The sequence below is a fragment of the Balaenoptera physalus genome (assembly GCF_965194825.1).
Source record: "Balaenoptera physalus genome assembly, chromosome: 11".
Classification (NCBI taxonomy): Eukaryota; Metazoa; Chordata; class Mammalia; order Artiodactyla; family Balaenopteridae; genus Balaenoptera; species Balaenoptera physalus.
In genome coordinates, this window is record NC_138896.1 from 69,733,770 (window position 1) to 69,760,147 (window position 26,378).

At 58.8% G+C, this 26,378-nt stretch overlaps 1 protein-coding gene across 28 annotated transcripts; it reads right to left on the bottom strand.

Annotated features, from left to right (window-relative positions):
* Nucleotides 1-1,998: 1,998 nt before the first annotated feature.
* On the bottom strand, nt 1,999-26,240 carry ALS2CL (ALS2 C-terminal like). Of its 28 annotated transcripts, none has more exons than XM_082414212.1 (30): nt 25,991-26,240; nt 24,850-25,009; nt 24,387-24,477; nt 23,372-23,493; nt 20,137-20,262; nt 19,170-19,368; nt 18,773-18,838; nt 18,158-18,323; nt 17,528-17,659; nt 16,705-16,824; nt 15,207-15,265; nt 14,997-15,063; nt 14,355-14,551; nt 13,210-13,332; nt 12,679-12,777; nt 12,427-12,588; nt 11,580-11,691; nt 10,381-10,458; nt 9,428-9,558; nt 8,045-8,218; nt 7,793-7,889; nt 7,470-7,627; nt 6,816-6,884; nt 5,723-5,896; nt 4,467-4,509; nt 3,836-3,865; nt 3,576-3,637; nt 3,319-3,468; nt 2,926-3,022; nt 1,999-2,507 (listed from the first exon to the last, which is right to left on the bottom strand). In XM_082414212.1, exons 5-30 carry the CDS (start codon nt 20,237-20,239, stop codon nt 2,448-2,450), a joined length of 2,928 nt encoding a protein of 975 aa, XP_082270338.1. In that variant the 5' UTR covers nt 20,240-20,262; nt 23,372-23,493; nt 24,387-24,477; nt 24,850-25,009; nt 25,991-26,240; the 3' UTR covers nt 1,999-2,447. The 28 variants fall into 28 exon arrangements, 24 of the variants coding, with proteins under 24 accessions (XP_082270338.1, XP_082270330.1, XP_082270340.1 ...); XM_082414204.1 differs by having other exon boundaries at nt 24,772-25,009; XM_082414214.1 differs by lacking the exon at nt 25,991-26,240 and adding an exon at nt 25,058-25,188 and having other exon boundaries at nt 24,850-24,940.
* Nucleotides 26,241-26,378: the final 138 nt, after the last annotated feature.

Below are 26,378 nucleotides of genomic sequence, written 5' to 3' on the forward strand. Positions count from 1 at the left end.
CCGTCAGTGAAAAGCATCTCCCTTGGCCTCTCTCCTCTCAGGCCCTGGTGATCATGAAGTCCTGATTGAGATTGATTGTGAAGAATTTTACCACTTCCTCACGATCACTGCTGAAAGTAGAATCCTCATCCTGAAGAAGAGATGGGGACCAGAAGGACGGAGGACAGAGGCTGCTTTTGATGTCAGCTGGATCACCCGAGGCGCGAGAGTTCCTGGTTCCCAACCAGACTCACAGAGTGGACACCAGTGCTCTCACTGCAGCGAAGGGGCTCCTGCAGCAGACGGGGGAGGCCATCACTGGAGCAGGGACTCGCCTGCCTGCAGGTGGCCATCTCCATCAGCCTCCCCAGGCACCCACACGGCAGGTGGTTACCTGGCTCCAGGTGTCTCTTCTGTAAATGAAGAACTGACCTCAGTTGTCAATTCACTCGCTGTCTAATTCGAAGGCCCCTGCTGGCTCTATGGCTGTGCTGAAAGGGTCTGACACAGCAGCCCGAGCTGCCCGAAGCCCTGTCCAGGGGCCCCAATTCAGTAGGTGTTGGGGAGGCCCAGCAAGAGGATGGGTGAAAGGTCCTGGTGAATCTGCACTGCGGTGAGCGTGCACTGATCCTGATGGAGCCGGGGAGTGTGCGGTGCTCTCTGGAGTGAGGCTGCAGCATCGCACCAACTCAGGGCTGCCCTTGGGCAAGGCTGTTGTCACTTGTTAAGGGACAAGAACTACCTGACAACTCCTGGAGAGTTGCCATAGTCCTGGGTGAGGTGCATGCCCACGGCATCCTGGATATCCTTACCCTTCCTCAGTTCAACCCTCTTCCAGGGACTCTGCGGGGACACCACAGGAGTGTCTGGCAAAACCAGAGCCCAGGACCTTTCTCCATTCAAGCTGCCACATTTGGCGGAACGAGCCAGGGAAAGCTCACCCCCGCCCCTTCCTCTGGAGGCGGCAGTGCATGGAGGCAGCTGAGTCTCTCCACTCAATGCCCCACAGTATCTCTGAGGGTCCTTGGATCGCCCCCTGCTAAATCCTTGGGGATTCAGCCTTGGGCCCAGGCTTTCTTGGAGCCTCCCTCAGCGTTCTTTTTATGGAAGGCACACCCAGAGCCAAGATGTGTGACCCAATTTGCTGACAGTCCAAGGCATGGGCCCGGCAGCTGGGGGCAGCTTGTCCTCCAGGGCTACGCCCCTGCATAAACCCACCCTCTCCCCATGCTTTGCCCTTGGACCACTTCAGAACACAGTCACCCTGCCTACTGTCACACATCTCCTGTTAGGGCAGGGGGAGCCCCTGCAGGCCACCTGGTCCAAACTCCTCCATGTGGGGAGGAGAAACTGAGGCCCGGCAGGGATGAAGCTGCCCCGAGACCCAGTTCTGTGTTTCTTGGTTCCACACTAGGTAGAACCACTATTTAAATAAACTCCTCCCCTCCCAAAGGCTAAGGAGCTCCCAATGCCTCCCTCCCCAACTCCTGTTGGGGTCCTGAGCCAGAGGTGCTTATCGGTCAGGGCATAGGCCAACCTCATGCCTCCGTTGTCCCTCCTGCACGGAGGCCCACAGAGGTCATAGGTGTGTAATTCCCTTGGCACCTGCTGGCAGTGAGGCAAGCAAGGTGAGTTTCCTCCCCTGCCCCCAGCCTGCTCCAGCACGGCCATGATATGCAGACTGTAGTTCAGAGACCTCCAAGCCCACGCTCTCAATTGCATACCCAGCAAGGGGAAGGGCCTTGCCAGAGGCCACCCAGCAGGTCAGGGTGGAGCTGGAGCTGTTCCTGCCTTGCAGCCCTGAGAGGCCAGCTCTGCCCTGGGGCAGTCAGGAAGAAGGCAGGTCCACAGGAGACAACTCATGGGAAAAAAGCCCAATAAACGGAGCCATCACTAGCAGCTTGGAGCCTCTGACCAGGAGAGGAGAAATGGAATGACACAACCCGAGACACAAGAACTTCAGTTACAGCCCAACAGACCAAAGTCAGACTTACGGAAGGATGCCAGAAGTCAGCAAGATGGATGGAAGGCCCTTTACAGACCATGTAGTCCACCATTTTACAGATGGCAACACTGAGGCCCAGAGAGGCTCAATAACTTGGAGGCAAGGATGAGGCAAGGAGAAGCCAGGGGCTCCTTGTCCCCAGTCCATGAGCTGCTGCAGGTCAAGAAGGTCATCCGAGGCTGGCCTAGAGAGTGGCAGGGGGCAGGGGAGGGGAAACCACCAGCTCTGGGGCCACACCCATCGCCCTCACCCTCCTCCCAGTCAGGACAGCAGCAGCATCTCCCTGAGAGAAATTAAACGCTCATCTCCTCCAAGAGCCACCTCCAGGGCTCATCCTGCCTTCTGTCCTGTGGGCCACAAGGGCCAGACTGGGCCACGCTCACTCCACGGGAATTCCACGGTGGCCCCTCTCAGCTCTGCGGTTTGTCCAGGAGAAGCTGAGCTACCATGGTTCCCTGGAGTTCTAGCGGCTGGGCAAGCGATGCAGCCTCATGTCCTCCTTCTGGATGTGCTCGTAACAGGACTGGCGGGAGAGAGGCGAGGCTGAAGCCAGCTGGCCTGCCTGCTTCAGCCACATGCACAGGCTCTAGGGCCTGACACTGGGGTGCACCCACCTCCCGGGCCTGGACCACTGTGTCTCCAACTCAGCCCTCAGCCACAGTCTGCAAGGAAATGGGTCCTTCCCTCTCCTATTGTGCTCAGGGATGCAGCCGGGAACACACTCAGCCCTGGGGATCCGAGGGCCGGGATGCACTGTGCCCACCTCCCCCCACCCAGCCCTTTTAACAAGGGCAAGAGCAGTGGCTCTGTGAGGACCCTTCCCATGGAGACACACAGAAGCTGTGAATTTGAGCTCATCCCCGTGATGGTGTCTGGGGTGAAAGGGGTCTGCCCCAGTGGCCAGGGCATTTCTGCCTGGGCCCACCGCCTCTGTCCCTCACCTCCAGGGCCGTGAGCAAGAAGTCATACAGGCCTCCTGTGTGGATAGGGGCCATCATATCACGGATCAGGTGGATCTCGGCTCCCAGGTGCTGGATTCTGGAGAACCACCGCCACCACAACGAGAGGGAAAAGGGGACCTATCAGGGACAGGCACCGAGCGGCCGGGAAGGAGCTCTGGCCTGGGTGGCTGGACACCTGGGGTGTGGTCCCTGCTCTGAGTTTGGCACCCACAGGACCCTGGGTGGGCCTCTCTGGGCCTCAGCTTCCCCATGTGTACCAAGAAAGGCTGTGTCCATAAACCCCCATGTTCAAAGACTTTGGAGTATGTCTTGGTTGGGGGTGGGCAGGGTGGGAAGGGAAGCTCCGGCAGCCCACCCCCAGCTGGGGCTCACTGGGCACGCGACACCACGTAGATGAGCAGCGGCAGCAGGTCGTCCATGGGCAGCTTGTGCTCCTGGCCGAGCACCCGTGACACAGTGGCCTCAATTTCCCCATATGTCCTCTCCAGCACCTCCAGCTTCTCCCGGGGGTCCACCGTGGTGCTGCAGCAGGGTAGCTGGCTCCAGATCAAGGCCCTCAGGTTCAGTCCCAACCAGGGGCCCCAACACTCCTGCCACCCACGCCCACCCTCCCTGGGCTGTGGACTCACATCATCTTCTGCAGACATTCCGTGGCTGACAGGAAGCACTTGTCTCTGACCAGGGAGTATCTCTGCGTGGTTGGGGGAGTGGGTTAGATGAGGCCGCAGCCCCCCAGCTCTGTCACCTCCTCTTTCCCAGGGTCAGGGCTGGCCCCCAAGCCCCTCACCACCCACCCCTTCCCCATCACTGGCTTCACAACAGCTCTGCCCAGAGGGTTGAGTAACCCAGGGCAAGTCACAGATCCACTGTAAGCCTCAGTTTACTCAACTGTAAAGTGGGGTAAATGGACTCCAGGAGGCTGGGAGGATCAAAATGGAAAAAGAAGATAAGAATCATAACAGCCAATGGTCACTGGGTGCCACCCAGTTCTATGTCAATGGCTCTTAAGTCCCAGGGCTTGCTGAAACACCAACTCCAAGTTCACTCCCTGAGTCTCTGACTCAGTAGGTCTGGGATGGGTCCAAGAATCTGCTTTTCTAACAGGCTCCCAGACGATGCTGATGTTGCCAATCCAGCAAACACAATTTGAGAACCAATGCCCCTTGTGTTCTGGCCCACATCCCCCGACAACAATCACATGAGGTAGTACTAGTACTGCATCAGGGACTACTTCTACAGATGGGAAAACTGAGGCACGGAGATCAAGTATCTCACCCAAGGTCGTACAGCCAGTAAAAGGGTGGAACCTATGCTTGAACCTGGTCACTGTGGCTGTACACTCACCCACATGGGAAATCAGAACAGTGCAGAAAGCCTGCCATCTCCTCCCTCACCCGCTTCTGCAGCTTCTGACCAGTGACCATGAGGCAGAGAGCTGCTCGGAAGCCTGGGCAAACCTGGGGGCCCAGCTCAGGATCAGGCCTCCCTCTCCTGGGCAGGTAATGGGCCCACACTCTCACCTGATTGGTCGTCAGCGTGAGGTCCTTGAGGGGCCACAGGTGCCTGAAATTAAAGCAAGATGGGAAGCTTTGCCAGGACCAGGGTGTGGGGTCTGAGGTCAGAGGGCAAATTCCCTGCATCTCCATGTCCCCCAGGAGGGCTGAGCAGGGGAAAGGGGCAGAGGATGCACAATGGCATCTGGGAACGCTTGTGTGAAGCCCAGGCAAGAGGAGGGCAGGAGGGATTCCCTGAGGGGCAGCCCTCCATGCAGCCCCAAAACACGAGTGGGACTGGGACACAATGAGGAGACAGACGGGCAGTGCTGCAGGCCAGGGGACCCTCCTGGGCAAAGTCCTGGGGGTCAGGCCAGAGAGCTCAGTGGTGGAAACTGCTCCAGGGGTTCAGTGAGCTGGCCCAGGCTGGCGAGAAGTAGGGATGCCACGCAAGGCAAGTAGAGCCAATGGAGCAGGGAGGCCAGCATGGAGGAGGCGGCACTGAAGCAGCAGGAGGGGTGGGGAGGAGGGACACTTGCAAAGCCATGGACAACCAGGTCTCTGGGCTGGTGCCTGGTCAGATACAGGAAACATTCACCACATCGGAAGGGGAAACAAGGTTTTTTGGCAGGAGGGGGAATGGGAAGCGCCATCACCTTGAGACAAAGGGGACCAGGTGTGGGAGGAGAGAGTGTGTTCATGCCCTCAACACCGGTAGTATCAATGGATCAAAGGGGCATGGAGGAGAAAGAATATTTTGATGACTGAGGGCAGAAGGGAGGCCCTGACCTACTTCCGGAACAGTCCTCGGTTTCCCCTTGAGGATCTCCCCTCTCCCACTCTCAGTCCAAGAGCTGGGAGCAGGCGACCTTGCCCCAGCCCCAGTGGTAGATATTGAGGCCAGCCTGGCCAATCTGGGCCGCAGCCAGCATTCAGGGGCACATTCAAGACCCCAGCCAAGCCAGGGAGGAACTTCAGAGGCTCTGCTGGAGCTGTTGGGAAGGAGACACCAGCTCCCTGTGGGGCCTGAGCTGGGAGAATATAAACCTCGAGTGGCTGGTGCCATATTTGTCACCATACGGGGGAGCCAGAGACAGCCCAACAGAGAAAGAGAGAAGTTGCTTCCTTTATCATGCAGCTGACCACCCAGATCCAGCCACACCTTAGAACTTCATGGGTACACAAGCCAATTAACCTCCCCGCTTTTTTGCTGAAGACAATTTGGGTTTGCACCCTCTGCTACACAAGAACTCTGGCAAACGTGGCGTGGTAGGGAGGCTTACTTCTGTACGTCCAGGAACTCAAGCAGCTTGGTGTCGGGGAAGAGGCTAAGGTTGGCAATGCCCTGGCTGTAGAGGCTGTCCTCCCTCTCATGAAGAAGCAGGTAGAGAGTGAAGAGCTCCGAGTAGAAGCTGGGCAGGACAAGGGGTAGCACCAATCTGTGCACATGCAGGTCCCTGAGTGAGAGCCACCAGGACAGGTCAGGGTCAGCAGGGTGGGCGTGGGGATCTACTTGAGCTGCCCCTCAAACAGCCCACAGAACTCCTCGTCCCACCACAGTGTTCCTGCCTCCAGCCTCCTCCATCCCGGAGAAAACCCTTCCCAGCCTGTTCTCAGTCATTTCACAACCAATTGTCATCTGTGACTACCTCACGCTCTCAGTTGACTTTGAGAACCAATATGGCAGCTGAGGCAGAATTTTGATCCCCATTTGATTGAAAGCAAAACCAGGGCCCTGATAGATGAGTGACCTGCAGCAAAGCTCTCAGCAGCCGTTCCAAGCTAGTCCAGTTCTGCCTCCTAGTTTTCTGTGCTTCCTAGGACTCAGCGGGAAGTTCTCCCTAATGTCTAACCCCATTTCCCATGCCTCCTGCAATGCAGTAACAGAAAGACCTCTCTGATCAGGATCTCTGGGCCTGGAATCTGAAGGCAAATTGTAAGGTTTGGTCTCGGGGGACTGGGGAGACAGATTTAGTGACCCACTTAATTCCTGCTCTGTGTGACCTCAGGCTCAGCCCCTGCCAGGCCTCAGTTTCCACATCTGTGCACAGGGAGAAGGAGGTGCCTGAGGCAGCTGCTCACCCGCCATACACCCAAGAGATGAGGGTGGGATAACATGTTTAGAACAAAGATGCATTTGATGCACTGTGGCAGTGCCCCTCCCCAGGTTGCTCAAGGAAGAGAGGTCATGGATCATTCTGATTCTTGAATGGTCAATGAACAATATTTGGTCAACAGCATGAACCCCTAACATTTCCCAAGAAATACCCTTTTCCCCCGAGGGAGGGCCCAGGAGCAAAGGTATAAGGACTCCCAGGACCCGAGCCTGGCTGCACCAGGGCAGAGAACCCCACAGACCTAAATGGGGGCAGTCACCTTGTCTCTGCATCTTCATCTTCCTCTGGGGCCTGGCCCTTGCACTGTAAGGCAACCTGCAGCAGACCCCTGCAAACCAAAGGGAGGGGCGGCGTGGCTGCCATCTCCCACAGGATGGGAGTCACCAAAGGCCAGGCAGGTGGGCTCCGCCCCCAGAACCATGGAGCCTGAGGCCTGCAGAGCCCAGCGGCCCAAACCCCAGCAGTGAGGTTGGGAGTACAGGATGTCCACCTGAGTGTCCTGGAACCCTACAACAGAACTAACTGCAGCATCTAAGGTTTCAGTTTATAGTGTTTGAAGAGGTCACAGCTCAGCCGGGACAGGACAGGAGATGGTGTCTGAGCCCAGGTCAGGCTCAGCTTGCAGTGGGGTTAGAGTTCTCCTGGGGTCAGGGCTAGCCCAGGGCCTGGCTGGGGCTTGGACTCTGGCTGCAGTCAGGCCTTGCTATCACCTCCCCACCCTCTAACCCCTATGCTCACCAGCTGCATATTAACCAACCCACCCTGTTTCTCTCTCGATCCAGACCCAAGGCAAAGGCACCCTTCCTACCCAGGGTACCAGGCAGAGCTGATGCTTGGAAAGGGCAGAGCTCCCCCCACCCCCCCGCCCTGGGGTCACAGGGCAGTGGTTGTCCCCATGTGCCACCAAGCTCACCTGTAGGCGGCCCAGAGTTCCTGGGCGTGCTGCTTCACCTCCTCCTGCGCCAGCCCCTGCAGGTGCTTGTTGGCCCCAATTCCTGAGTATGTCGCCTGGAAGGTCAGCATCAGAGTCCGGAGCAGCTTTCCCAGGGGATGCAGAGAGTTGTTCAGGGCCTGGGCAGGTGCAAAGGCAACAAAGAGATACTCAGCACCGTGGGCTGGAGCACAGCATGCCCACGCAAGACCCCACTTCTTAGATGGGAGCACCGAGGCCCTCTCAGCAAGGGCCCACAGGCAGGCCTGTCCCCTCTGGTCAGCACCCTCCCCTGGAGCCCTTACCTTCCTGAGGCACTGCTGCAGGGCCTCGGGCGCCCGGTGCTGCAGCAGCTCCTCCAGGATGTCCTCCATTCTGCCTGCGTGGTCCTCAGGGTGGGTCCTGGGGCACCACACACACACATGTCTCTCACCCACGCCCAGGCCTGCCCCCTCTGGGAAGCCTTCCTCCCCTGGCCCACTCAGAGCCCCACTGACCCCAACACTGAGCTCTGGATGCCCTATGGGTGCACACGCCCACGCATGCCTGGGCCTCACCTCTCGCAGCACAGGTACTCCTGGGACTTGCGCAGCTCCCTTGAGCTCTGCACGTGGAAGCCCAGCAGGGCCTCCCGCAGGTCTCCAGGGCAGCCAGCTTGAACAAAGTCCTGGAAGGGGCCATAGACGCCCTGCCAGCGGTTCTCCACGGGGAAGACGCCCAGGCCCAGCTGCCTGCGATGGAGGCAGTGGGAGACATGGATAGGGATGGAGCCATGCTGGGCAGGACCCTGTCCAGCCCTTGGAGAGGTGGGGATATCCAGCCTGGCCCAGAGTCAGGGCCCAGGTGGGGTGGATGGAGTGGGGGATGCAGAGCGGCCTGACCTCCAAGGCTCCAGGAGGAGAAACGGGAGGCAGAGAAGGGTCAGAGAGAATCTACTCCGTGGTAGAGAAAAGAGACAGGGGCACACAGAGCACTGGAAAAGAAACAGAAAGATCTGGAGAGCTGAAGGCCAAGTCCAGAGAGTGGGGTCTCGCAGAGAGACCAGGGCCCAAATCCCAGGATTCCCCCGCCACGGGACCCCGCTCTCCCTCCTACCACACCTGGGTCCTTCCTGAGCTTGATCCTGTCTCAGCCAATAGGCCTAGGGGTCTGGCCGTGTGTGTGTCTGGTGCAGTGTCTAATGGAGCACTGCTCTCCCATGTCACGCTCACAGATTTTCCTACACCTGCACCCGACCTGGGCTCACACCCCTAGGGTTTGCCATCCACTTTTAGCTCCTGCTGTCAGGGAAAAGAAACATGCAGGGACAATGTGTCAAGTAATCAACATGTGAAATGCTGGCTGGCACCATTAGAACCACCACCCATACCTCAACAGACATAGTAAGAGTCACCACTTGAACAAGGAAGTTTTCCAAGGAAGTTTTCCAAGGAAGAACTCTGTCCCCATAGGGAAGAAGTCCATCCCCTTCTCAAATACCCCATGATAGGGACAGTGATTCCACTTAGTAAGTTTCCTTCTTTACCCTGGCTGCCAGGGAACTCAGAGCCAGGCTAATGCTTGATTATAAGGCTTATCTGCACCTCCCCTTCTTGTAAGCTCAAATCACACTTTAATTTTCTATCTTATTCTTGTTTGTTTTGTTTCATAAACTGTCTTGTACCCTTCCTACAAAAAAAGCAGGGTCTAAGCAAAGCCTACACATAGTATTTTTCTCCAGTTTTGTGGCATGTGGACTTACCGTCACATAGCCCTTAATTCCAAGAGTCTCTGACAAGGGTTATGTGACCTGAGCTCTCTGAACTCTCCAAAGAGCTAAGAGGAGGTACAGAAAAGCCGTTCTAATGAGACCTGAGTCTTTAGGGTAGAAACATAGACACACACAGACACACCCCCCAGAAAGGCTTCAGAATACACAGGCCAGACGGTCAGTCTCTCACCTCTTGCGGGTACTGCCTGGATCTGGAGGGAGGGCAGCTGTGTCCAGCACACCCTGGGTATGCAGTCCTCTCCCTGCCCCACTGCGAAAAGAGCCCTCCAGGGTGAAGCCATTAGGGAAGGTGACCTTGCCCTGGAAGCCAGGAGACAGATGCAGGGATGTCTGTCCAGCTGCCCTTCCATCCCATCATGACAGGCCTCATGCCTGTCCATCCTGGGTCACAGAGGCTAGAAACTGATGGATGGCCTTCCCACCATCCATTCAATCTGCCCCACCCCAAGGGGCTCATAATCCTCCACCCCTGCTGGAGCCCCTGACTGTGCCCACCACCAAGGGGCTCATCTCTGAGGCAGGAAACGGCGAGGGAGACAGAGAAGGGACTCACGGGTCAGAGTGGGGAGGACCACCACTGGGTCCAGAAGTAGGCAGAGGCCTAGGGAGGACATGAGGTATCACCAGCCTTGAGGAGGGGCAATTCCTTGCTGCATGGGACTGTCCCATTCACAGCATTCCTAGTCTCCATCCATTAGATGCCATAGTACCCTCCAGTCAAACAGCCCCCACATTTCCAAAGGCCCCAGCAGGGATACAACTGCCTTCTGCGAGGTCCATACTGAAGGACAACGCCTCCAGGGGCACCTGTCCAAGGCACTGATGGTGGTGGTGGAGGGGGTGGATCCCTATCTTGGGGGCCAGGAGGGGACACAGCCAGGAGACCACCAGCACCCTCTGCACCCAAGGCAAGCCCATCTATCCCCTGTTGACTCACACCCGATCAAATCACACCTCCGCAGCAGGGAATGGTCGCTGCACCCACCCCCTAGATGTAGTGGAAATGGGAGAGGCCCTCCCTTACCTGCTCCACCTACCCTCAGCCCTGGATCCAAGCAGGGAGATTATAGACCCCAGCCAAGGTCTCAGCAGGGAGTGGAGTAGGGTCTCAGTGGCTCTCACCTTCCCCACGGGGGTCAGGTCCCTGGTGAAGGTGCCCTCAAACAAGGAGTCGTCTTCAGAGAGAAGGATCCCTGGGCCCTAGGGAAGGAAGCGCGGAGGGTAGGAGCAGTGGGTTAGGAAGGGCCAGAAGACTGGCGGTGGGGAGGGGAGGTGGGCAGTGACCCATGGGCAGAAGGGTCCTGAGCCTTGCCATACCTCCCAGGACTGTGCCTAGGTGGGATGCCAGCCCCTGGCCTGCTGAGCACTGAGCACAAGGCCCATGGACCTCGACCCTGGGTTACCCTGACCGACACCCTGGGACCTGGCTCCTCCCCTCCAGCAGCCTCTCTCAAGAAGCCTCCTGGGGGACCCTTCCTTCCCACCTACAGCTCAGGAAGTACTGGGCTTTTCCCGAACCATCCCCACTTCCCTGTCACTGACCCCGGGGACAGCGGAGCTGATCAGGCTCCTGTGCTGCATCGGCTGCCAGGAAGCTCAGAACCAAATGGGATACAATTCGTGTTCTACTTATTCCTGAATCTATTTTATGTGCCTATTCTTACCTTTTCTTCCTCCTTCAATCCTTTCCAGGACAAAGTATAGATAAACAAACAAGCCACAATATCAATAACAGCCATCAGGCCAGAGCTTCACTATGTGCCAAGCACCTGGCAGCGTGTGGGTGAGGCAGAAGGTGAGGGCTATGCCCGGGCGCGGGAGACCTGGGCTTGAGCCTCAGTTCTGATACTCAACAGGATGCGACATTGGGCAGGTTCTCTAACTTCTCCAAGCCTCACGTTTGTCACTTTTACACTAGGGACAATAACATGACCCCAGGGCTACTGGGAGGATCCCACGAGATCATGTTGGGAGGCTTAGCCCAGAGCTAGACACCCAGTTAGGGGTCTATAAACATGGGTAGTAGAGGCTGCTGGCATCCTCATTACTGTGTACTTCATTGTTGCTATTTTACTGAGTCATCATGATAAGTAGTTCACCTGAGCTGCTGATGGGAAAACTGAGGCTGGGAGGGGAAGGGACTTGGCCAAGGCCAGGGTAGGTGGGTGGCAGAACTGGATTCCTGCCCAGGTTCTGGCTCCCTCCAGCACATCGGAACCCCGCTTCCTGCCCCATCCACCCCTGACCAGTCTCAGTTCAGCTTTGGAGCCCCCAGAGCAGGCAAAGGGTAGCTCAGGACGCACGTGGGTCACTGCACTCACCACCATCTTGTCTGCCTGGAAGGTCCCCTGGTAGCAGAAACCTGCCTGGGTGACCATGACCCCTGGGCCATGGCGTTGGTCAGCCTGCCACATGCCAATATAGCGCTCACCCCTGGGGGAGGAAAGAGTAGGGCCAGAGTTGGATCAGAATTGTTCCCATGTACCTTCTGTGTGTTCTGCTGGCATGGGACCAGGGTGGGGGGCAGGGGTCAGATAAGGAGCAATGACATGGCCTGAATCCACTCAAGTCAGACATAGGGCAGGTGAGGTCAGGACCTGCAAGAGGAATGAGGGTGGAGGAGGAAGGGAGCCTGCCTGGGGGAGGGCATCCTGGCAGGCTTCCCGGGAGAGGTGGCAGGAAGGACAGATGGAGTAAGGGTGCCATTTAACATATGCAAAGCCATTGAGGTAGGAGTGTACGATAGATACGTGGGGACGTTCAGCGGTCTAGAAGGCTGGGGGGTACACAGGTGGCATAGCAGGCATGAGGTCAGAGGAGCAGGCAAGGCCTCAAATGTCAGGCCAAGGACACTGGGCTCTGTCTCAGCCCAGAGAGCCTGGAAGGGCTGTGATCCTTTGATAGGACCAGATCAGGGGGTCAGAAACTCCTCTCTGAAAGTGCAGGGAGGGGCCAGAGTGGGGGGACTCCGGCAGTCAAGGTCAGGGTCCCTCATCCTGAGCCTCAGCAACAACCGAGGGAGTGGAAAGAAAGTGAGGGGCTTCAGAGAGACTCTGGGGGACAGACAGAATGGACCCAGTGATGACAGGGAACCCATGCCCTGAGGCATTTGGTCTGTGAGGGCCCTCTCTGCCCCTCAATCCTGTTGCAGGGCTGCAGAGCACTCACCTGTCGCCGTCCTCCTCGATGCCATAGCCACTCCTCTGGCCCCTCTCCCAGTGGCCCGTGTACCTGCAGGGCTGAGGGGTCTGCGGGGTGCTCTCAAGGACCCCAAATCCATGCCGCAGGCCTTCCTGAAAGTAGCCCTTGTACACCTCGCTGGTGCTGTACCTGGGGAGGGTCACCAATGGCTGGCCCTGCCTCCCAGAGGACGAGCCTGTCCCACGAGCCTGTCCTGCCATCAGGCCAAGGGTCACTTACTCACAGATGCCATAGCCGCACATGCTGCCTTCCCGCCAGTGGCACTTGTAACAGTCAAACTTATCCTCGGAGGCCTGGGGCACCAGGCGGATGCCAAAACTGTCGGTGTTGGTGGGCAGGGAGGGAAGTCAGCACTGGGGCCACAGCCCTGGCCCAAGACACCTGTCACACCCCCTCCATGCCCAGGAGTGTCCCTGCTCTTCCAAGGGGGCTTCTCAGACAATGGGGAGAATCTGAGAGGTGCTGAGCCCCATCTTGCTCCCAAGAGCCCCTCAGGACACCCCATCTCCACCCCAACCCCCATGCACCCTGGGAGGGCCTTCTGGCCCTGGACCACTCCCTCCATGACCTGCCCCCCTCCTCAGGCCTAGTTTCCCCTTTAGGACAATGAGTGGAGCTGGGCCACATGGCCTCCAAGTTTCTGCTTGAGGTTTGGGAATTTAGGATGGGGCCAGGCTGGTGACAGCGGAGAGGGGTGGAAACCACTCCCTGCCTGCCCACCACACAGTCCCGTGTCAGCCCCAGCCTTACCCGTGCTCCAGGCCCTGGCAGAAATCCCCCACATGATTCCGCCCGTCTGGCCACTTCACGGTTCCCCTGGAACACAGTCGAGGTCCACGGGCATCAGGTCCATGGGCACCAGACCCACCAGACCTTCAACACACACAAGACCCCCAGCCAGCCTCTGCCGCAGACTCTCTCCAAGGCCTCGATCCCCCTTGGACTGGACTCTCTGCCCCAACTCGGCCTTCTTCTCCAAGCTTTATGACCCCACATGGGCTCTCAGCCCTTCTCTACTCCTGGCACAATGGCCCCAGCAGCCTCACAGAGTGCGCTCCACACCCAGCAGGGAGAGCTCTGGAAGCATCCAGGTTGCCTTTTTCCCTTGACCAACAGGAAGCTCAGAGCTAACCTTCAAGCTCAAGCCAAGTGCTAGTCAGTGGGGTTTCTACCATCCTTGTCTCCTCTTCTGACACAGCACTGCTTTTTCTGTGTTTTTGTTCATAAGCTTCCTCAAGCCCTTTCTGGAAGCAGGCAGGGTATCAGAAACGAGTGGAATGCTTGCAAGCGTAACCTTGGCGAGTCCTTTCTGCTTTCTGGGCCTTGGTTCCGCCAGCTGTAGCACAAGTTGGGGCCATGTTCTTCAAAAGTCTATCTGCCTGTGGGGACGTGTCAACCTGCAACTGAGGCCAGGCTCACCCTAGAACCTGCCCTGAGGCCTGGTGAAAGTCATGCCAGTCTCTGGGCCTCAGGTTCTGCACCTATAAAGGGGGTGATAACACTCCCCCAGAGCATTCTTGTAAGGACTGAGGAAGACAGAATGTCTGCAAAACATTTCTACCATCACCAGACAATGCTATGTAGACACGAAAGTTTTCTTCCACCCGCCTGAGAACAGAATGGTAACCGTGGGCCCTGCAGGTCGGCTTCCTGATGTCTCCCCCACGCTCGGTAGCCTCACTGCCATCAAGACTGTATCTGGCACAAACCTACAATGGGCCAGGTCCTGTCCAAGAGGACGTAAGAGAGACTCTGGGGGACAAACAGAATTCACCACAGGGGGTAACAGCCTTTGGTTCATGCCCCGAGGCAATTAGGTCCATATGGGTCCTGTCTGCCCCTCAGACTCCCAGGAGGATCCCTGCCTGGCTTGGCCCAGAGCCTCGGTCACTCACTTGCCATGGGGCCTGCCCCAGTACCACTCGCCCTCATAGGTGGCCTGGTTGAAGCGGCCCTCCGCACGGAAGGTGTATGCTCCACAGCGGCAGGTGGGGGGTTCAGAAGGCTCGAGGCCCGCCCCCAGCACCGGGAAGCCCTTCTTCCCACGCAAGGTCTGGCACACAGCCTGGGTAACCTTCCACTGCCAGGCCACCTGCGGGGGGACAGGGAAACATAGGACAGGCCACTGCTGCTGGAGGCAGCCCCTCTAGGAAGCCTCCTGGGGCAGCATCAGGTATCACCCTACCCACACCCCATTCTTATCACTTGCGGGGACCTCCAATGGCTCCCGCGCTGCTCCCTGGGGCCTAATCCAGACCTGAGATAATTGTTTGCAGCTTCAGGCCTGCCCAGAGAAGCCAAACAGAACCTTCGAACAGGCCCCAACTCTGGCTTCACAGAGAAAAACACCTGTTCTCTTCGGCATTCTGATGCCTGAGCCCAGGCTGACCCCTGACTCACTCTGACCATGACTCCAGAGGCTTGACATTCCCAATGAGCCTCCAGGGTTGTATACCTGTGCCCTCCCCTTACCCTCCTGTCACCTTCCCTCACTCCCCTGACCCCACTCCCCGAATTCACAGTCCGCCCACACTCACCCGGCCCTGCGGGTCCTTGCAGCAAAAGGAGAACTCTTCCTCAGGCGTGAGGAGGTGAAACATGCACCTAGACAGATGGAGCTGATGAGCAGGCCCCAGCTCTGTCCAGGAGGGTGCTGAGGGAGGGCCCAAGTCAGAGCCCCGGGGTGGGCAGGTTACATGGGGTAGAGGGAGGGAAGGCCTGGGGTGTCCTTGGATGGGGGTGCTCACCCGTCCTGCCCGGGTTCCACCCACACCAGCTTCAGATCAAAGGTGTAGACACTGTGGCCCTGGAAGAAGATGGGGCCCAGGTGGGCAAGATGCTCACCTATTCTCTGGTCTGGCCTTGCTCCCAAGCACCAGCTCGCTGGCACATCGCTGGGTGTCCCCAGCATGCTCAGTGCGGCACGCCCAGCACTGAGTCCCACACCACCCCTGCCGGTTCCCCATCTCCAGGGCAGCTCCTCCACCTCCCTTCCCACCCGAGGGCCTGGCCAGAAACCCAGGATCAGCCTCCTGAACTCCCGACATTCTGCTCCATCAGGGCCACCGGAGTGGTCTTCTGGAAATGCGTGGATCTTGTTAGCCCCTGCTGGAAACCTCTCTAAGGTCCCTACGGCTGAGCCTGACACCTGAGACCACACAGACCACTCCCCTCCACTGCCCGGGCCTCCTCCGTTTGCCACAAACTCTCCTCAGCCTGAACCTTTGCATGTGCTGTTCCTTCTACTTGGAATGTCATCCCTGCTCTGAGAGCCAGACCAAACCTCCCTTCCTCTGGAAGATTTTGCGGAGTGACCTTTCACCTGGCAACAGACACAGGTGGAAGCGGTACCAGGCCCAGGCCTGAAGGGGAGGAGGAGTGTGCCAGACATGGGCCAGGACAAGAGAGGGTCCAGCACAGACAACAGGACGTGCCAAGGTCCAGATATGGGAAAAGGCTCAGCACCTTTTAGTGACAGTATCTCTTCAGTGTACCTGGAGCACAGAGGGTGAAATCGGGAGTGGAGGGAAACTCAAACTGAATCAAAACCCCAAAACCAGGCTTCAGGAGACACAAGTTTGGATGGGCAAGTAGCATCCCTTCTAGGCCTCAGCTTCCCTATCTGCAGGGGAGTTCCAGGCTGACACTCTAGGGGGATAGAGAAGACAGTGCTCTGGCTATCACAAGGGCAATACAAGTTCAGGGGGAACTAGGCACAGCCAAGGTTATGGGCCACATAACAAATCCCAAACCCTAGTACTGGCTCCCTCCTGACTTCTGTAATGCCGAGAGCCCGGGCACTGCTGCTACATGGAACTCTTCTCTAGAAGCCTTGCATGTGCCCTGAATGGTTCATGCAGCCCTCCTCAGCCACTATGGGCCACCTATGACCATTGTCTGAGGTTCCTCTCCTATGGGAGGAAGAGAACTAGGAGTTGTCTGCCATCTGCTGAAGGACAAACTGACAACTATCCCATTTGACAGATAAGGAAACTGAGGTGAAGACATTTAACAGGGATGCCAGCTGTGGAGAGTTGAGACTGGAAGAGCCCTTCTCCATAGCCCACACTCCTTCAGGGATGGCTCCACCTGCTGCCCCCACCCTAGCACTCTGCCTTTCTGTCCCCATCACCTCCCCAGGCCCAAGTTCTCGCTCCCAGCCACATGTCTCTTTCCTACTCCTTTTTTCAACCAGCTCCCAGACCCCCACTGTGACCCCAAGACCTCTGGCCAGCCCCACCCTACCTGTAGCAGGACAAGGGCATCATCAAAGAGCAGCACACGCTCTGCCCTCAGCGGGGTGACCGTCACAGGTATGTCCTGGCTGTCTTGCAAGAGTCGGTGAGCGGGGGTACAGAGCACATCCTGGCGAGGCGAGGAGGGAGGTGCAAGGCTCAGGGACCTCTGTGCTGGATGCTTCCGGCCACTCCACTGCCCGCCTCTGCCCCAGGCACCTCCCCCCAACACTCTGAGCATCTCCTGGAGGCTCCCAGGTCAGTGATGGGCACTGGGGCTCCAAGGTGGGGGGGGTTCATTCCTGGCTATACCCAGCAGGACAGCACAACTTCTCTTGAAGCCTTACTTTGTCCTCCTCCACCCCATCTCAGGCCACGGCCCCAGCCAAGCCTCCATCAACTCTCACCCAGGGTTCTACAATCCCTGCCTCTCTCTGGCAATTTTTGTCCCCTTCACTTGTCCTCCTAATTCTCTGCACTGGGCCCCAAGCCTGTCACGCCCTGTCAGAGCACAGGGGACTTTCCTTCCTGCAGGGGCAATACAGGCAGTGACTCGGGGGTGCAATCATTCAGTGACATCCCAGGAGACAGGGTCGGTTCTGCTGACCACTCTTCCCCAGAGCCAGAAGCTCACATCCCAGCCCAGGAGGTGCTCAGCAAATGGGTGAGGATGGCTGGACAGGGGAACGTCACAGACACCTGCTTTAGCCACTGCCCCCCACCCAGGTGGGGAAGCTGAGGCATGGAGAATGCAGCAGGCAGCTCAAGCTACCCAACGGGCCCCTGCCGGACGGCAACCCCTTCCCTCACTGCCCCTCAGGCCTCAAACTCACCCTCAGCCGGCTGCTCAGAGTGTGCCAGAGGGCCTGTGTGGCCATGGCCTGGTCCAGCTCCTGCCTCATGAAGGACTGCAAGTTCCCAAAGACTGTGGCTGCGTGCACCAACAGCTCCCGGGCGGGGTGACGCTGTAGGGGGACAGAGCAGCCGGGGCGGGGTATTATCAGAATCCTCTCCCACCCTGTGATGACTGCCCCAGCCCTGGCCTGGCCCCAGCTGGCCAGGAGGTCTGGGTCTAAGTCTAAGCTTTCCCTTTTCTCCCTGCCGGCCCCTCCTCTGGTAGTAGGAGGATGCTTCCAGGGGATTTAGGACCATTCGATGACTCCCCCAGCTGGGGCTGGGCCATGTGTCCTCACACCCAGTACATGATTCTACATCTGTTCTCCGGGTCTCTGCTGGCTCCACCAGGGCAGGGCCATGTACCTCAGATACCCCAGGGCAAGGACATGTCCCTTCAAACCCCCCAGAACAAGACCATGTCCCCAAGGCGTGGCCAGGTCCTTCTCAAACCAGGGTTCCTGAGTAGGCAGGTTCCCTGAGCCAGAGGCCCGTTTCTCCCGTCCCTCAGCTTCCCCACGGGAGACAGGCCTGATAACCAGCAACTCCCCGTCACCCCTGCTACCTACCTCCCCAACAGTGTCCCCAAGTTTCAGCAGGAGGAGCACGTACTGCCGCACATGATGGGTGAGTGGCTGGCGGAGGGCCTGGACCAGCGCTGTGCCCACCGAGCCCTCTGAGTTCATGCCCGACAGGAGCTGCTGCAGCGCCTTCCATTGGCCCTGCCAGTACTCTCTGAGTGGAGGGAGGGCCACACACCCCTTCACTCTCCCCTCCTCCGTTCCCGCACCTGCCACCATTGCCCCCTTGCCCTGGCTAATCCCCCAGATCCCAGGACCAGTCCCAGACCCCAAACCTCTCTCCCATCAGAAAAACAGTGGCTGAGTGACCCTCTTGGAGATTTGGTAGCAGTATCTCAGAGATTAAAGCCCACCCTGAGTAGCTATTAGGAATGCTTCCCCGCCCCAGGGTCACTCCTGCTAGTTGGTATATGGATTCTGCTCACAGCCTCACTAGGCTTCCCTCCCTCTCTTCAGTGTGGATCAGCGTGTAATTGCTAGAGCCAGGATTGCTCAGGATGAGTCCCAGGCCGTGACACTCACTGCTCTGGGGACGTGGCTTCCCCAAGCCCTCCCTCCCAGACACCACCAACTCAGAGGCCCACTGCAGCACTCCGTGCTCACCTCCTCCTGTTTACTGCCTTCTGAAAGGCCTGCACTGCCACGCAGCTTGTGTAGGACTCGAGGTACCTGTAGGTAGCACAGGGGACACCCAGCAAGCCCAACCCTCAGCTCCAGACCCAAGCCCCTGCCCTTTTGGTGTCCCCAGATCCCACCCACTGAGTGGCTGCAGCCCTGAGGGCCTGGCTCTGGGCACTGGTGACCCTGAGTCTTAACTGACCCAACTAGACAATTCTAACTCAAAGTCTCTTTTCCCTGGGAGGCCAGCAGGCTCAGATCTGGGGTGCCTGAGCCTGCCACCAGGCTAACACCCAAACCCAGGGCTGAACCCAAACCTTTGCCGAAGCCCTGACCCAGGTGAGTCCCAGTGCCAGCCCCAGCCCCGCCTCGGCTATCTTACTCCAGGTGGACCTGCAGGACACGGTCAGCGCTGTGCAGCAGCAGCAGGGATTCCAGACTGATGGAGTCCGGGTGGCGCAGCCTCTTCTGCAATGAGTGCAGGCTTTCCTCCGTCACCTCCCACAGCTGCTGGGAGCTCCTGTGCAGCTGCTGCAGGAGCGGTAGGCACTCTCTGCCCCAGGGATCTGAGGGCTCTGGAGCTGGGGCAGGAGCACAAGCACACTGTGAGGGGAACAGGGCCACTCCACCTTCCAGGGAGCACGCAGAGGCCCTGGGTGGTCACCCGACGGGCAGCAGCACCCCTGGCCCTGGAGCTGCAGCTAGGGTCCCACATCCCTGGGGTCCTTGGGACAGAACTGGAAACCCCTGTGCCCCCTTGAGCTCAGCAAGGGATGGGCAGGCTACAGCAGTGGGCAGCACCCTTGTGGATTCAACAGGGGCACGTGTCCACCTCCTCACTAAACAGGGACAGCACTGATGACCTAGGGCCACCAAGTACAAGAATTCCCCCTGAGTTTCAGAGCTTCCTCAGGTCTAGAATGTGGAGTCCATAGGGTTCTGTAGTCTCCTGCCATCCACAGATGCACCAACAGAGCCCCCAAGAGGAAGGCACCTGCCCAAGGTCATTTCGCAAACCGGGCATCCTGCCTTCCAGTCATGCCCTGGGTGAAAGCAAGATGAGAATTCAGGCAGAGAATCCAGGCCTGTGCCCTGGGAGAGATGGAACATCGCCTCCGTTCACAGCAGGTCTGGGCTAGAATGAGGTTCACAGCCTGGTTCCCTGGGGTCCCTTTGAGAAGGAAGCAGCCAGCAACTGGGGGTGAGGGCCCTGGACCCATCCGAAGACACCCACACCAAATGTCACCGCTCCCATTTGCAGCTGAGAAAGCTGTAGTCAGAAGGTCCAACAAGGGAGGACTCCTGTCCCTAGGACGGTTCCTGCATCCCCTACCCTCCCCTCAACTCACCGGCCTCCAGAAGGGGCTGGAGGACAAAGCTGTTGATGCGTGCGAGTGTGGCTGAGAAGACCTCCTCCAGCCGCAGCAGGGCTGCCTCCTCAGGGCTGCACATGGCCAGGGTGCCAGACTCAGGGCCTGAGAACCAAGCACAGATTAGAGCGAATAGCAGCCATGGGAGCAGGGTGCCCTCTCAGGCCATATGCCCAAAAGCAAGGCCCATGACCACCCTACCTCAGAACTGAGCAAGGAGCCCAGGTCACCCCGAAGGGGAGTTTCTGAACTGGCCAGTGACCCCTGCTCATGCTCCACTTGGGCCCAGCTGAGGGGAGCCTGAAGGAGTGGGAGAGAGGGCTCAGAACTGCCAAGGGAAGCATCTATTTTTTACCCAAAAGGCAGATGCTCCTTAAGCCCTCTGGCCTGCTCATTCCTCTGCTCAAACACCCACCATGGCTCCCAAGGGCTCAGAGTAACAGCTAGTAGTGCTCCGACCTAGCCCTCTCTCCACTGACTCTCTGGAAACAAGGACATACTCTCAGAGGAGCACAGCCTTTATCTCAAGGCCATTGCTCAGGACCCCCTGTCACCCAATAGGGCGATGTAGGAGAGGTCTGGGGGAAGTGGGAAATTTCCTGCTGGAGCCATGAAGGATGGGCAAGAAATAAAGAGGCAGAGAGGAGGACAAGGCATGCAGGTGGGGGAACCATGAGAGCAAAGGCTCATGGGCATGAAGGCCCAGGCTCTGCAGGTGGCCCACCAAGAGCTGCCTAAGTGGCTAACAGAGGAGCCATGGAGGGCCTCAGAGTGGGGGAGTGATGGGATTCAAAGTCAGACTTGGGGACACGGACTTGGTGACAGTTGCAGAGGAGATGATTCCAAGCCATGAGAGGGTGAGGTGAGTGTGAGCAAGAGCCAGACCCTTCATGCCCCACTGCAACCTGCAGGACGGGTTCTACTCCAGACATGGGGGCCATGGGGGTGGGCAGGTCTTTGGACCTCCTGCCCTGGACAGCGGGACCCTCCAAGAAAGCAGGATCACCTGAGAACGCAGCCTCCTGACTGGAGGGAGGGGGAGCAAGGGGCCTGGGTTCAAACCCACCCCCATAGCCAGGTTGCATCCTCCAATCAGACACAGCCCTCTCCTACCAGACCTGGCAAAGGAGGTCATCTGCCCAGATTACGTGACTGTACATCCCAGGGTTGAGAATTAGAGTCTTTTAACCCCAGACCCTCAGACTCAGCCTCTCTCCGACTCTGACACTCTGAGGCTCTGAGTTGGTTGATCTGGGTGGGGCTGTAGACATAATATGAGGCGATACAGACAGACCCAAAGGACCAAATGGGAAGGGGTCTCATCCCTCCCCACCCAACCCCAAAGACACCAAAGGGCATTCCAGGCCCCTGCCAGAGCCTACAATTCCCAGGGAACTGGCTCTGGGGCAGAGTGAGACGAGTGCCTCAGAACTCTGGCCAAGGGCCCAGGCCCAGGCATTCCTGCCCCACCTTTCCTGCTGTTGTTGCTTCAGGAGGGCGAGGCCTTGGGAGGGAGAAGCAGGAAGGAGAAATGGCTGGACACCCAACTGCAGGCTTCTCTTTCTGCTGGCCCCCTGCAGCAGCCCCAGCCCCCTGTGGAGGACTGGGGGAGGGTTGCTCCAAGCCAGCTCAGACATACCAGGACAACACAGCCAAGGAGTCAGGGGTACAGCAAGTGCGGTCTGGGCCCATCTGACCCTCACCCATATCTCCAGAAACTGGTGGAATGGAAAGACCCTTTGGGAAGTGACCTTTCCACCCTCAGCTGGCAGTCTGTCGGGGTCTGAGCTGAGAGGTGAGGACACTAGCTAAAGGTGGAGGGGGGAGGGTGCAGCCAGGATGGGAGGTACAGACTAGGAACCACATCAGGGTGAGCTGGGGACCTGCAGCAGATAACCCACTGTTGGGAGGCCTTGCACATCAGATCCCCGACACTTACCTGGGGCCCACCCCAACCAATGCCACACCCAGGGCGCTCCTCTCCCCCTTCGGCTTCCTCTCCTTGCCCCCATGGGGCTGGCAGAAGCTCCCCTACCCTGGACCCATGGCTCACACCTCAGCAGCTCCCACAGGACCCCCTTCTGACCTCTGCCCAGCTATTCGGACCTGGCCATGCCCCAGCTTATCCAGAGCCCTGCTCTTCTCTGGGCTTCAATCACCTCCTCTGTGAAATGGAGGTCTGACTAAATCACAGCTTTTCAAACTATTTTAGGCCTCCCTAGAAAGGATAAACCGGTGGAGGGGAGCTCCTCTGGGTATGGGGACCTGCTCTTCAGTCTCCCTTATCTCTCAGTGCAGCCTGGGGCCCCTGAGGATGAGTCTTACCGACACAAACTGGCAACACTACTCTGGGACCCTTCCAGGTCTGTGGCCCCAAAAGGATCTCTAACCCTAGGAAACCGAGTCACACTGCCCAGAGGAAAGGCCAGAGGTTAAGCATGGCTGGTGAGACAGTGGGTGGGGAGAAGACTGCAGTTGAGGCTAGACATCTGGTCTGGTGGTCCCGAGAGCCTCTGCTCCCAGGCTAGGGAGTTCTGGGGCTTCATCCCAAAGGCAACGAGGAGAGTGTGAGGGCAGGGGCCAGGCCAGGCATGAGTGTGCCTGAGTGTGTACACTGGCGAGGGAGGAGGAAGAGGTGCTGAACCTAACACCACAGGGACCCGGCAGGAGTCTCCCCTTTCAAACCTCAGTCCCACCTCCAACCCACTCCTCTCTGGTTAAGGGCATGGCCTCCTTACCCTCTCACTCCATCCAGCTCTAAGGTTCCTTAGTAGTAGACTGCACATGATGTACATATGGGGAAACTGAGGCCCAGAAAGCAATGGGAGGGCCCAGAGACACTAACTGTTGAGCATGTACAGGGCTCAGACCCAGGCCTCTGGCTCCCAGTCCCACCAAGCTCACCTGAAAGGCTGGGCGACTCACCTTAGGGCACACAGCAAGTACCTAGGCTTCCCAGGCAGCCTTCAGGTTCACCACGGGGCGGGGTGAGGACAGACTGGCTAGTCTTGGCGTGTCCAGGTGAGTCAGCTGCCAGTCCCCGTGGCAATCTAACCAGCAGCCAGACCTGCTCTCTCTCTCTCTCTGTCTCTCTCTCTGTCTCTCTCTCTCTCTTGCATTCTTGGCCTCTGTCCATGCTGGGTCCCTCTCTCCCTTGCCTCCTCCAAGGCCTGGCCCCTCAGGCCCCTGGGCCACACCCTGTCATGGTACTCACTCTGTTATTTCCTGGTCTGGACAGGCAAGGAAGTGCTGCTTGCTGTGGAGGCTTTTTCCTGGGCTGCCTTGGAACCCCCTTGATCATCCAGCAAACTCAGTGGTAGGCAGAGGAGGGAGGAGCTGCCCAAGGGAGGAGGCGCTGAACTGTCACAGCTGACGGGTCCCAGCCTCCACCTGGGCCCCTCCCCCCACCCTCCCCCCGCACCCCTCCTCTGCCCTTCCGTGGCTCCAGGCTTCTTGTCCTAGACCCCACCCCCCACCTTCCCAATCTCTCTGGTCGCTTTTTTCACAGCTTTCCTTCCTCTTCCTGGCCAGGCACGTGCAGTCACTGGAATTTCCCAAACATGGGATCCAGTTCCCACCACCAGGCATTTGCCCATGCCGTTCTCACTGCAAGCAACACTAGCCGGCGTCACCTCCTCCTGGCAGTCTCTCAGGCTGGGTGAGGCCCCGCGGGGTCGCCCCACAGCCCAGGCCAAGCCCCTGGGCACTGCCCACGTGTTTGTCTGCCCTCGTGTCAGGCACGGGCCCAGGGAGGCTGTCCCGTGGTGACAGGGTGACCAAGGGGCAGGGAGGACGAAGCTGAACCCCGCTGGGAGGGAGGGGCCTTCGGACAAACTCGGACGGCCCGGGTGTGAGCGCTGCCGGGGACCGAGGAGTCGTGGAGGGCCGGCGCGCGGCGGCCCGAGGGGGCGCGGAGACTAAAGTCCCACCTGGAGTGAGGAGGGGCGGGGAGCAGAAGGGCTCTACCCCAGACGCGCGACCTCCACCCATCCCTTACCTGTGCGGCGCGGAAGCGCACGCCGGGAAAACCGCCGCGGTTGCTCTCTCGCGGACGCCCGCCCCACGTCGGCTCCGCCCCCGAAGGCTCCGCCCCCGAAGGCTCCGCCCCCGAAGGCTCCGCCCCCGAAGGCTCCGCCCCCGAAGGCTCCGCCCCCGAAGGCCACTCCACCCCAACCCCGCGTCCTCGCCTCGCCTCCCGGTACCGCTCCGAGTCGAGGGCGGGGGCCTGCCTGGAAGGAGGCGGGGTTTGGCGTCCATCTGCCCCGCGCACTAGGGCTCTCCTGCGGTCTCAGTCTGCTGTCTTCCAGGGTCTGAAGTCTCCTGGGACGCAGTGGGGAGTGGGAGAAGGAGGAGAGGAGGTGGGAGCTTGACCCGCCCCCCGCTCCCCCCAACACACACACACGCACACGCTCTTGCTCACGCCCAGGAGAGCCGGGGTGTGTCTAGGAAGCAGTCTTGGTTTCCTCGTCCCGCCGGGGTCTTTTACAATCCCCTCCCCTCCCGCCCGCCCCCATTCTGACTCCCTGCGGGCCTAGGTGCAGCCCGGTGACCTTCCTCCGCCCGCACCAGTCACAGGGGCCGGCACAAGAGGAGCACCAGGTGGGTTCATGAAACCTGTGGCCGAGAGTAGGGTAAACCGAGGCTGCCCCCGGTGGGCAGGGCGTCCGTGGCCAGCGGCCACTCCTGAGTAACCTTGGGAAAGTCCCCTGCCCGCACTCCTGAGTCTCAGCATGGTCCGGTAGAGCGTGAAGCCAGCGGTTGTCTGCGCGCCAGGGCCTGCGACCTTGGAAAAGGTGGTGGGAAGCCTTGTTCCAGCGGACCTCCCGGCAGGGGTAGGGCGCACGGTTCAAGCCTGTAACAAAGGAGTCTGCTGTCTGCCTCTGGTTCTCCATTCACTTACCGAGGCACGCGGATTCCAGGGAATGACCCAAGTCACTGCCCCTTTCACAGCTGACAACACTGAGGCCGAGAGGCCCCATCCAGAGACAGGCAGTGGAAATGCAGAAAGGATGGCCCACCAATGCTCTACTCAAGTCTGAGCTGGTGGGAGGCATGCCCCGTCCTGCCAGGCTGAAGAGAGATCCCCAGTGGAGTGGAGTACATGGCAGGTTGCAAGCGCTCCTTCACAGATGAGCAGGGTCTTGGCGGGTTTGTGAGTGGCCTGGCACGTTGCGGTGGGCAGGCAAGAGGTCTCTGGGGCTTGGGAGGAAGGGCCAAGGGCTGAAGAGTGGCCATAGCCACATGTGGAGACAGCAAGGTGATCCAGGAGCATATGGTCCCACCACTTGGCAACAAACAGGGCAGGCAGGCCAGGCCCTGAGCAGGAGAGATCTAATCTTGTGTTGGGTGTCTCTGGGCCAGCCCTTCCCCCTCTCTGGGCCTCAGTTTCCTTATCTGTACCTGTAGCTGAGGGAAGGCAGTGCTGCCTAGGCTCAAGCAGGAAGAGAAGCGCCTTGTTGACTTCCTCCCCAGAGCCTAGATTTCCTGTTCAGCCACATCTAGGGGAATTGGAAGACTGGGGGCTGGTCTTCCCTCACTCATTCCCCACTCACTGGGTAGCATCACAGCCATTGCCAAGCCCAGTTTTACACCTGATAAATGGGGCAAGACCTGCCCAGCCTCTCTCCCAGCGTTGTTGGTAATTTGTAGTGCCCGGTAGTGCCCAAAAGACAGCCTCCACTTGGTCCACCTGCCCTTGTCCCCCTGCAGTACAGCCCAGGGCCCTTACCCAACCCCACCACAGATGTGCACACACCCACCTGCACCTCTCCTACACCCCCTGCACACATACATGACTCCACAGTCACAGGAATGTGGTGGTGTGTACACTTACCTGTGTCACACGGACGCATCTGCTATTGACCCACTGGCAGGGCCTCCATATCGCATAACTTGGGTGGCAGCTCTGTACATGTGCACATGTGTGCAGACTCACACACTGCTCCATGGCACGCGCACTGAGAGACCCAGGCATGCAGAGAGGCCAGTGCAGAGTGCGTGTGTATTCCCACGTACTCGAGCGCCCTGGGACATAAACGCATGCTGATGAACACACAGGTCTCATCCAGGCCCAGCTCAGCCCCAGAGCTATTCTGGGCCAGGCCCGAGGCCAACAAGGTCAGAGACTGCCAGCTCCCAACAGGCCCCAGCCACTGTGTCACAGGCCTAGGCCGCCCAGCCCCCACCCCCAGCCCAGGCTGAGTCCAAGATGCACTGGATCT